Source organism: Chiloscyllium plagiosum, chromosome 9 (genome assembly GCF_004010195.1).
Source record: "Chiloscyllium plagiosum isolate BGI_BamShark_2017 chromosome 9, ASM401019v2, whole genome shotgun sequence".
NCBI lineage: Eukaryota > Metazoa > Chordata > Chondrichthyes > Orectolobiformes > Hemiscylliidae > Chiloscyllium > Chiloscyllium plagiosum.
The window spans coordinates 39,524,585-39,536,904 of NC_057718.1; the positions used below are offsets into that span (position 1 = coordinate 39,524,585).

Sequence of the window (12,320 nt, forward strand, 5' to 3'; positions counted from 1 at the left end):
TTGTTGACTGGAAAAGAGGTTTGCATAAGCCCTTGACCTCCGAAATGTACCTCTTCAGACAATATTTCTAGGTAGAGTATCCCTACAGTGGCTTTTAAAAGAGTAGGCTGGTTAATAGCTAAACATATTACATGATATAACCATAATAAGGAATACCTGATCCTGAGAAGTAGAGACCCGTATGTCCTCAAAGCCTCCCTGAAAAGGTGAAACAAGCTGAATCCATCTCCCCAACCCTCTTGTCCCTCCTGTCCTGCTTGTGACTGAATCTGCGCATTACACGTTTGAGTTATTGGTCGTTCTCGAAGCTACTGATCTGGAGTGAAATCAAGTTATCCACAATTCCAAGGGACTGCCTAATAAAGAATGGCTTTGTCTGACACAAGTTTAAAGGACAGGTGACCAACTCAATCCTAGGAGGCAGGGCAGATATATTTGTGCCTTCAATTTAACTCTGGTTTATTCTTTTATCTGCTGAGGCCATGCTCAGGAGTGATGGGAGGAAAAGGGAGTTAGACTTTTGGACAGATTCATGAATAGAAAAGGTTTTATGGGCCAAACACAGGCAAGTGGGACAGGCCACTATAAATGCCAGAGGAAATACCACAGAAGCGCTTCACAGGAGGCTCCCAAGCACTGAGGATGTCACCTAGACAGGGGACAAAACGTTTGCAACAAAAACTTCCAGCTCGGCAAACAGAACCACAGCAAGTGGGACTAGTTTAGTTTGGGAAACTTGTTTGGCATAGACAAGTTGGACAGAAGGGTCTCTTCCTATGCTTTATGACTCCATGATTGTGGGTAATAAGTATTCTTTTAATAAAGTTAGACTCTAATCAACAGTATTAATTGTATTGGATCATTTTATAGTTTTCTAACTCTTTTATGTTTCTAGGTACAAAAAGTATATGCATGTCATTTATAATATTTAAACTGGATTCTTGATTTTTAGTGATGATGGGATGGAGGAAGGAGCTGCAAACGATGTTGCTGACAGTGATTATGATCCCACTAAAGAAACTAAGAAAGAGGTGAGAAATTGTTGGAAAGTAAGAGGCAATGGCCTCATGGTTTTATTGCTGGACTGTTAATCCAGAGACCAGGTAATGTTCTGGGGTTCACGGATTCGAATCCTACCACAGTGGCATTTGAATTCAATAAATATCTGAAATTAAGAGTCTAATGATGACCATGAATCCATTGCTAATTGTCGGAAAAAACCCATCTGGTTCACTAATATCCTTTAGGGAAGGAAACTGCCATTGTTACCTGATGTGGCCTACATGTGACTTCAGACCTACAGCAACGTGGTTAACTCATAATTGCCCTTTGGCAGTTAGGGATGGGCAATAAATGCTGGCCTAGCCAGCGACGCCCTCCTCCCATGAATGAATAAAGTATTATTGCTCTGCTGTTCATCCAGAGATGCAGGTAATGTTCTGGGGACTGGGTTCGAATCCCGCCATGGCATTGGTTGAATTTGAAGTCAGTTAAATTAAATCTGAAGTTAATAGTCTAATGATGACCACGAAACCACTGTTGATGATCAGGAAAATCCATCTGGTTCATAAATGTCACCTGGTCTGGCTCCTGACCCACAACAATTAGGGATGGCCTAGCCAGTGATGCCCTTGTCCCTTGAATGTATATAAGAAACAAAGCCAAGTTTCCAGCTGAAGATTCAGTCACTGAACTGTGAAAGTTCATAATTTCTACATGTGCCATTTGATTAAAAGTTAAGATTGTGAAAGCAAAGGTTTGCTGCAATTAGATTTTCAACATTATGAAACCTTAATGCTTTTAAGGTTCCACAATGGCCTTATATCATTTACATTCTTCTTTAGATTTAAAGATGTGTATATAAATGGGCATTCCCTGGGCAGAAATTCTGGCTGATCAGAGACTGACAGCACTTCATTGCTTGGCAACAAAAGCAAGCAGAATGATGACTGTTCTGCTGATAATGGACTTAAACTAATGTTTAAGATTGCTACAGGACCCAAGCCACGAGAAATGGCAGGAGGGGTGTCAAGGAGTGTCGCTCTCTGTTGGCTCCCTTCTTTCTGATTATGTGTCATTTGATCAGGCAATGAATGTCTTTGAATGACACCCACCTGAAAGGCCTCCAGTAACTCCAGTGAAATTCTTCAGGCTTCCTACATGGTAAGTCTCCTTCATAATGGTGGATGAACATCATTGGATGTGGATTGACACCCTCAAGTGGGCATTAATTGCTTCTGAAGGGCTGCAGGCCTTCCAGACCTAATCAGTGAAAAGCTGGGTCTTGCCAATAAAGTGCCCACCTCCTCCAAACTTGCCATGAAGGCAGGCATTAAATTTTAATTCTAGAGCCTTCAGTATAGCTTGCAAAAGAGTATTATTTTCATAAACTCATTGTATATAAACACAGATTAAAAATGCATTTTGTCCATTATGCCCATCCTTTCTTATATATAAAAGCATGTGGAGAGTTAGCAAATGGAATGTCTACTATGTGAATTGGTGATTTGTTTTGGAGGCCTTTAAATATGATGATGACTTTCTACATGTGCCGTTGACCAAAGAGAAGGAAATGAGTACTTCCTGTTTAGCAAATGAAGCATTTATGTGGAAACTTGGAAGAGGAGAGAAACATTAATACTTCCCTCCCTACTGGTCTCAGCTGGGAATGTACTTGCAGAGATTGCATGGGACAGGGCAACGTAGTTGTGATATCTTTCACATTGCAGTAGCTGGGGGACGCACCTTGCCCAACTTCACATGAGGAGTAAACACTAGTGCAAGGTACTGTAGGGCTGTTTAAGCGCAAGTCATCACCTTAAGTAGAGAGAGGTAATCAGAGAAAACTGGTAGTGCAAATATTTGATTGGCTGATAAATGTTTGTGTATATGTTGTATTGAATTACTTATTTCTTTTTCCAGATTGTATGATTTGCGCAAGAAAAGGATTAGATGAAAATGATTTTGTTGCAAAGGTGTTTGCTATAGCAAGTGACAGTGAAGTGATTGTATAAAATAGCATTGTGCACTGATACCTTGTTTCTACTGATTCTTATTCCTACAACTCAACATTTTTTTTGAGTGTATGCAGATTGACTGAAGCAAAGTAGAACTTCTCCATAGCTATTGGATATCTGTGTGATTCATGTATTCTGCATCTTGATTTTAAAAGCATACTGTATAACTTAGAGCAAATATGGTGATGCTCCATTGCTTCATTGATTTATGGGCTGCCTCCTGAACCTAGAAATCACTTTTAAAAATCTACTTCTCCCAGAAATAAGCAGGTTCCCATTCTTAGGACGTGATAAAACTGGATAATAGTATTAAACAAAAAGAGGAGGGTGGAAATGTGCCACCACTCAAAATTATTTCTTGGAAGTTTTAGCAAAGAGGAGAGGTTGCCTTTACATAAGGAATGAAATGAGGAAAATATTAACTGGAATGTTGGATACAAAATACCAAGTACTTAAAGAAAAATCTGCAGAAGGATAAAAGCAATTAGTTACATTGTTGAGGGTGTGATGGATAACAGCAGTTGTTTTAGAATTGGCTTTAATGGCAAAAGAACAGATTCTGCAGCAGATTACAACTCGTCATCTGTTCTAGAGTTTCTAAATGATCCTGCTAAGAAATCCATATGCCTGACATTTCAGTCTGCCAAACATGATCTGGATGCTTGTACATTAGGATCTGTTTGACCACAGGAATTTGACATTGTTTAAAAAGATTCAAGAGTTGAGGCTCCTTACCGCAACTATACACCAAAGTACTGCTGGAGTTCAAATAACTATAAAACATGCAAGTTTCCAACAGGTGGCATGATTTTGTTTTTTTTTTGCTTTTGTACCATCCAGGATCACCTTAACATGCAGTGCATTGGCTTTCAGGAATATCTGGAGTTGGTGGGAAGGATTCCAATCCCAGTGACAGTACTTGAGGTCACCTCTTTTAATGAAATCAATCATCAGATGCGAGTATTGCGATTCAGCCTGTCTTCAGAATCAGATCTTTATATTAATTAGGAGTATCCATTTGTTTTCTGTCCCTCGTTGCTGGATGTGGCACTTAAGCCAACTTGTCCCAAAAGAGAAACTGCTTCTCAGCAAAATATTTACCTTGTTGAGAATCATGAATTGGGACTTTTACCAATGTCGCAGTTCCTCCCCCTGTGCGGCAGTCCTTATCATGCTATTTTCAGATGTGGGGTGGTAGCGACAGACTGGAATTTGTGTATCACAGTATTCTGAAGCAAGGCAGAGTGGATGGATGCTGAGGTAAACAGTTTAGAAGATTTGTCTCCATTCAATAGAACACTAGCCCAAATCAGAAGCTAAGTGTAAGGCCCCGAAATCCTCACCCTTCCACTCCTTCAACAGCTTCTCACCTCATGAAGCCCTTTCTGCTACACACCTACATAGTTCCTCAGTCCATTCTATATCTTTTCAATCACCCCAATTTCCTTCACTCCTTCTTTCTGTTGCCCATTCACCAATACACATCAGTGCATCCAATACACACACACAGCCCCTAAATTCTATAATGATTTTGGGAAATGTCTGATGTACTTCTGAAGCTGAAAAGGTTGTGAAACCTTTACAATAAATGAACTTGCAATCCCCTTGACATCTGTTACCATTGTGCCATTATGTGCAGTTGTCAACATCTTTTTGTATTTAGAAGGTTCCTGAAAACAAAATAGGAATATCCTGTTGTTTGCAACTTGGCTGAACTACAATGAATAACATGTCCTACTAAAATGGATCTGACTCCATGGACTGGATTTTATGGCTCAACACATTCCCCATTGCCCATTACCATCATCATCAATAGGAAAGTCAGTATTGAACCCACCAAAATCGATCTGTTACACAGTGATAATATGCTGGGAAGAACAACAGTTGATTCATTATGTTCCCGTCTGGGAGGATATCCTATACTAAGGAGCTGGCAGCTCTTTAGTCCCTGCAGAACCAGGATTGAGCAATGGCCACTGCTGGGACTACAGCCAGTCCCTGAGGAAGAAAATTTGTGAAGTCAGGATCAGAGAGTAGTCCGAGAAGTCCACAGCACAGAAGAAAAAACCCTTCAGCCTAAATTGTCCACACCAGTCAAAAACCAACCACTTTTCTAATCGCATTTTGCAGCACTTGGTCCATAGCCTGTATGCCTTGGCAGTGAAAGTGTATATCTAAATGCTTCTTAAATGTTACATGGATGTCTGCCTCTACAGGAAGTGAGTTCCACATTCCCCACTGCTCTTTGGGTGGAAAAGCTTTTCCTCACATCTCCTGTAAACCTTCTGCCCCTTCCTTAATCTACCCTGGTCATTGATCCTGCTATCAAGGGGAAAAATTTCTTCCTGGCTCCCCCTTCTATAACCTCAATTTTATACGTCCCCTCTCAATCTCCCCTGCTCTAAGGGAAACATCTAGTCTGTCCAATCTCTCTCTTCGTAACTGAAACTCTCCAAGTAAATTAACATCCTGGTAAATCTCCAGTACATCTTTGATTTTATGTCTCCAAAGTCTCCAGGCATAGTTTTATAGTCCTAACCCGAAGATCCCCATCATCGGGAAGATGATAGGTTGGGATGTTGAGTTGGAAAAGCCAGGTTAGGTTAAAGTAGGAGGTGCTGAGAGAGGGCTATGGAGGCATCTGATGTTGGGGGAGGTTGCCTCTGATAGGCACATGAGAGCTTCTAAATATGGTACCTCCTTTCTTGCCCCAATGTAACCTGTAAAGGTTACCAGCTTTTTTGTGTCTTGTCTTGACACATTTAAAATAATAACAAGCAGAATGGGGCCCTTATTGACACTTGACTCTCAGGGTTGACGGGCTGCTTGACACATGCCCTGCTGACAACAATGTAGGAAACAGGTCCAGGCTGGGCAGCAAAGGGACGAGAAGGCTATTTGTTTACTTTACAATCCTCCGCCTTTAAATAAGCAAGTGGAGGCTATAACATTCAGCACATGAAAATAGTGGGGTCTTTAAAGTGTTTAACTTGCAAGTGAAACTCGTCAGGTTGGGAGTACTTTGTACAGATATGCTACCTGTACGCTTATCTCACTCCCTCAAAATATATCTGAACTCCGACTTACTTTCCTATCCACAAACTGGATGATCATTACTAGTTCAAGAAAATAAAGCACATGCAGTCCCCAAGTTTGCAAACAGGTTCCGTTCTGGAGTCCATTCACAAGTCAAAACATAATGCAGGACAGTGGAAAGCAGGTGTTCGTAAGTACAGAAAATACTGGTATGTCAGATCTTTAAACATTAAAACCATATATGGGATCGTGTTCGTTAAGTACAAGTATTTGTAAATTGGGGAACCCCATAAGTCTGCATGATGCAGTTCAATGTATGAAAATAAGTTAAGTGTTAGTTACAAACAGGTACTATAACTTAATTTGTTTTAAATATGCCAATGAGGAAGCAAAACCATACCTGAAAATGTGAACTTAAGTTTTGCTTGCCTTTAGAACGCATTAGTAATCTTCTGTCTTAGCATCATAACTATTGTAAGAAAATTTAAAACATACAATTCTTCTAAATGGAAGCTCAGTATTTGTTTTATGATTCACTGACCAAGAGTTGTGTGTTTTCAGGGTTTTGTACTAATCACGTGCTGAGTACTATCGCAACAGCTGACTTATGGTGAGTGTAGGGGAAACATTAAAATTAAGTTCAAACATATGATCACTGGATTTCTGAAAGTCCTATAGTGCTGTCACTGGCATGAATGTGCTACCCAGAAGTCCAGAAATTCTGTAAATTCGCCTTAATCAATACTTTGGCTACTCCAGATTATAAAAGCCTCCTATCAAAAGTAGAGAAAGCTTGGATTCTCAGATGATTACATTTTTCTGGCCCTTCTGAATTCAGTGTTGAAGAAGAGATCTGATTGTTTAGATCTTGTTTAAAGTTTGAAGTGGTACAGGCAGTGGTTATCATTCACACTTAATTTTTAACATTTGTTTTAGAACCAAGTTAACTGATTAAAACAATGAATTTGAAGTATTTTGGGCTAAATGTTATGTCATTTTTGATTAACTCGCATCTTAGTAATTCCTGTAACTTAGTTTTGCATTGTGTTTGAGTATATTGCTGTCTTAAAGCACCTCACATGATAATTTTGAAGTGTTGTTTATTATCTATTATCTAGGCTGATTCGCTGGTGATGTCTTCAAAATTCATTGCTGCTGACATCATCTGGACATTTATTGAACAACTAAAATTATTTACTTGTTGATTTTTTCTTTTCCTTCTCCTAAAGTACATGTAACATCTGCCTGTATTCTTGTTCTCCTTTTTTCTGTTAGGGTAATCCTGATCCACCCGTGCAGGTCAGCAGAGTTGGTTCAGTCAGGCGTGAGCTTCCAAGTTTGCAGCATCGTCACCACCCTCTTCGATCCAAATGCCGACCACCAAAAGGAATGTATCTTAGCCAAGAAGATGTTGGAGCCATGTCCTGCAGCCCAAATGCAGCAAGTACCATTCTTAGACAGCTTGATATGGAACTAATCTCATTGAAGCGCCAGGTATTTGGATACCTGTAGTGTAGTTTTAAAACTCCCCAGACGTAAATTTTGTTTCTTGTGTACCGTGTATAAAGTAATGAGTTTCATAACAAAAGCTATAATCTTCTCACTGCTAAATAAAGATGGACTTTATACAATTAATCCAACAAGTGTTAATTCATACTTGAACAAATGTTTAAAACTTCAGCACCAGGCTTTTATTTGATTTGCATGTTCAGTATCTTTGCTTTCTAATCCAGTAATGTCAAGTGTCAACCTGGCTAATGTGTGGCATCCTTGACGATCATGGGTTGAAGCCCCACTCTCGGGACTTGAGCACATAATCTAGGCTCACTCGTCAGTGCAGTTCTGAAGGATGCAGTAGAAATGAGGACACCATATATCTGGTGAGGGTTATAGCAAGGCTACATAACTTGTTCAGATGGCTTTTTTAAAAATCCCATGGCACTGCTCAAAATAGAGGTCTCCCAGTGTTTTGGCCATAATTTATTCTTCAAACAACACCATTAGACTAACTCAACATTTATCCATGTCCATGCTGTTTGTGACATCCTGCTGTGTATAAATTGCCTGCTTGTTTGCCTATATAGCAACAATAACTGCATTCAAATGTAGTTAATTGGCTATGAAGTAACTTTTGATTTTGAGGTCAGGAAGGTTTATTTCTTTCAACTAGAATACCTCCATTTAGTGAATGTAAATGAGAAGGAAATTGTTTTTGCATAGTGCCTTTCACATTTTTGGAGTTCCTTTCTCAAGCAGTATGTCAGTACACCTAGAAAGGTGGATTAGTAGCTAGATCTAGTTAGGAATAATTAAATACATCGAATGGGGTGAGCGTTTTACAACGAGTGATCACAATATGATTTGGTTTAAGATCCAACTTGAAAGTGAAAATGATCAGTAAAAAAGCTAAAATTCCAGATTGGTTTGGGAAAAATCTTAGATAGATAAAGAGCATGTTAGAGTGAAATTAGCAAGTAACAAGTGAAATTAGCATATAAGAATGTATAACAACTGGAGATGCACTTGATAAAGAAATTGAATAATTCAATTTAAAAAAACAACTTCGAGTAGATCTTTGGATAAATAGAGGCGAGAAATCAATTAATATTGAAGAAACTGGTGTATGAGAGTTTTAAAACCAGTAAGGACAGAAATATATATAGATTAAAGGAGTGTTAGAAGGAAAGCCAAGAACAGATGTGGTAGAGCAATTTCAGAGAATGTCAAATGTTACGGTGCAGTATTTTACAAATATATACATTTAGGGAATGGAAGACTACACCTGAGGGATTGAGGATGCAGTGAAAACAACAAAGGAACTTGATGTAATTTGGATTAAGTTTTACAAAAGAGGATAGACTGGAAGATGTTGCAATTCCATAGAGTACTCAAACCTTTTAAATAGTGCATTTGTTTGTAATCTGCACTATTGTATTATAGGAGTAATAACGAAATAGTTGAAAAGCCATTTTTGAATCAAAGTTTTGGAGTGAAGTTTATGCAACTGATGTACATCTGTTTTTGACAAATTTTGGTTTTTCAAAATTAAACCTTAAAAGTTGGAGGTTATATGTAACTTCAATCAAACAATTTCCTGTGATGTGATGTATGAGGAGCAGGCTATTCAATCAGTTGTTGCAGTCCTTTATTGTAAGGAACCATGCTTTTGTTGACTGTTTGTAGTTTCTTATGCAATATGAAAGGATGTAATAACTGCAAACTGCACTCTTTAGCCTCAATAAGCGATTTTAATATTGCTTGGGTTAATGTGATTAAACTAAAATTACCATCTGTACATCATAGTTTTGTACCATTCTCTGCAACATCTTGATGTATTCCTTATATAATGGAGGAGATGAAGCTGGAAGCAGCGATGCAGACTGTCAAATTGGCTGTGATGTTGGAGTTGAAAAAAATTTAAGAAAACATTAAATCTTTACTTCAGACATTTTGGTTAAAATGTTTATCCTTTATTTCTTCAGTCTTGTTCCATCTGGCCCCACATTTAAAAAAAAATCCACTAGACTTTCTGACTTGGTTGCTGTTTCTGTTAGCTTGGCTGTTTGAGCATACCATGATGGCATTCCTGTGTGGTACAGACAGTTGAGGCCCCAACAGTGCCACCTTAGTCTGATTTAAATCATTAAAGAATCATCTGACTGGTGTACCTCTTGTGTGCTTAGAAGCACAGGTTATGATCACAAAAAATGGGGAGGCAGCTTGACCAGTGTATATAAGTTGCATTGTTCATTTTACCTCATTACCTGTTTGGTTTATGCCAGGTTGGCAAGGTTAAAATTAGTGCGTTAGTTCTTCATCATAGCAGTTTTGCAGCAGAATGAGATCATTAGGTTCATTGTGCCTGTGAAATTACTGGTTGCACTTAGAGTTAGGTATATCTAATCTGTTTTCCTGCCCTTTCCTCATATTCATTTAAAATTTGTTCTTCCTCTTCAAATTTATCCAAAAGTTGAGGGATATATTAAGCAAGGTCTCCTTCAAATAAATGTGGCTTTGAGGTGGTATACTCAATGTTAGAAATCCAGATTAATATCAAACCTGCATAGCAAACTAAGCCATCTGATGCCTTAACCATGCACGTCTGTGCATCATCATGCAAATTTGGATGATTAACGGGCTAGTCTGGCTCATAAATGGAACCTGGAAAGAAGCTGGGATTTTTCCCACTTCCCTCTAAGTAACATTGAAAATCAATGCCCCTGTGAACAAGTAGCAGGTAACTTGCCAGTGGTCTGTGCTGGAAGTTAAATGGCAAAACATTTACACTTGTATGTTTAACATAAAAATTCCCCAAGATAATTGAAAAGATGTGAAGAAAATGAACACTACGTCAAAAAGAAGACGTTAAAGACAAGACAAAAAAAAATTGTCAAAGAAGTAGAATTTAAGGAGGAGGAGATGATGGAGAGGCAGGAGTCTCACAGTGAGCCAGGTGAAATTACAGCCATCAGGTTAAAGGGAAGTGGGCACGTACACGCTTGCTGAACAATGGTAGTAGATGTTGTGGGGCTGGAGGAGATTAAAAATAAAACTGAGGCCACATGACATTTTGAAGACAACTGTAAGAATTTTAACTTGATGGCATTAGACAAATGAGAACCAAGGTAGCCTACACATGCTTGGTGGATGAGATGAACTTGGTGTGAAACTGGATGCAAGAAGCAGGATTTTGGCTGAGCTGAGGTGCAGTAATCTAGTTTGCAGGGAGAAAATACACATATTATAGTTTTAGAGGCAGATGGAAAACAATAGACAATGCTTTGGAGGTTTTGTGATAAAGTCTAGCTTTAAAAACTCATCTCACGGTTGAGTTGTATGTTAAGGTTGCAAAGAAGCTGATTTGGCCTGTGTTGATGACCATGGGAAGACATGGCAAAATATTAAATATTGTAATGGGGATGAAGGTCATGAATTTGGTTCTAAACTGCAGCAGCATCTTTCATCACCTTTGGGATCCTTGAGGCTTGGTTCTGCCAATCTCTCATCATTGTTTCAAAACTTGCATAACTTGACTACTGAGGCATGTACATGTACATAATTAAAAAAACAAATCTTACATGTGTTGGATTTTGGTAGTTTAATTCAGAGACTGTTAATATTTCCACTGCTCTCAAATACCTGAATGTCTTCCCTCTAAGTTACTGGCACTCAGTAGACATTTGGAGTAATGTATTCCATTTTTGTTATTATTGAAATAAAAATTTCTTCCAATATACCTTGCGTGCCTTTGGTACTAATCCTAAATTTGTGCTCTGAAACCAATTCAGTGGTTAATGCAAATAATTGTTTACCCTCCCTAATCCTTGCAAAATTTCTAGCACTTCTGTTAGATTCCCTCCTACTTCCTCAGCTCTAGTGATTATTGTCATAACTCCCAAAATGATGTGGGATAATATCACGTGAAAACTTGGTTCTTTTGTCCAAAGTTCCTGTTTTCCTACTGATTTTTGCTGATGCATTAACTCTCTTATTTTAAATGAATTAACACTTCCACTAAAATAACAGAACAATTCCAGAAGAGCATATTAAGCAATCATGCATATCAGATGGTGTAATTTCAGGTTTGCAGCTTTTCAAATGTCTCATCACAACTATAATCCTCTGATCTGTAGTACCATCCTCATAAATCAACATTACAGCTTTTCCATGGCTATAGGAGTTTTCTGAAAACTGAACAAAATAGTGCAAAGTCTTGTCTCTATCTTTTTTCAATGATCTATATATACAGTTGAACCTTTTATGACTCTTTCCTCTGCCCCAACCCAACTTTAAACATATACTATCTGTATACCTTCAATTTCTTTCTTTTTCAGCTCCCTTCTTTGCAACGGTTCTTAGATTTTTTTTAATAGGAAGTGCTAATTACCAAGATCCCTTTGGAAGTTTACCCAAAAGTTTGAGGAGTGAGGCTGAGATTATGTGATGAGGATCTGTATTTACTACCATTTGAACTCCTCTCCAGCAGATATCTGTATTTTTCATACCATGTTCTACCCAATTGAGGTAAAAAGTGGGGGAAGGTAAATTGACAAGGGAGCCTCTGGTCTTCCACTCCTCAGATGTGGACCTAACTGTTTTTCTACTTTGCCAAAGGATTTCTAATACCAACGCACAACTAAACTAAGATTCACACATTTGTGGCAATTTCAGTTATCTAAGGTTAGTATTTTTATAGACAAAATGTTCAAATAGCATCTTCTTAGCCTTCAGTTTTCTTCTCCCTTAACACACATGGAGTGAAATAAT

General features: G+C 38.4%; 1 protein-coding gene across 5 annotated transcripts in view; it reads left to right on the top strand.

Annotated features, from left to right (window-relative positions):
- The window catches only part of rcor3 (REST corepressor 3), a 67,262-nt gene that overhangs the window by 33,174 nt on the left and 21,768 nt on the right, over positions 1-12,320 (top strand). For all 5 annotated transcript variants that reach the window (XM_043695752.1, XM_043695757.1, XM_043695753.1 and 2 more), the window contains exons 7-8: positions 953-1,031; positions 7,329-7,547. In XM_043695752.1, the coding sequence (XP_043551687.1) occupies positions 953-1,031; positions 7,329-7,547 (298 nt within the window). The remainder of the gene's footprint in view (positions 1-952; positions 1,032-7,328; positions 7,548-12,320) is intronic.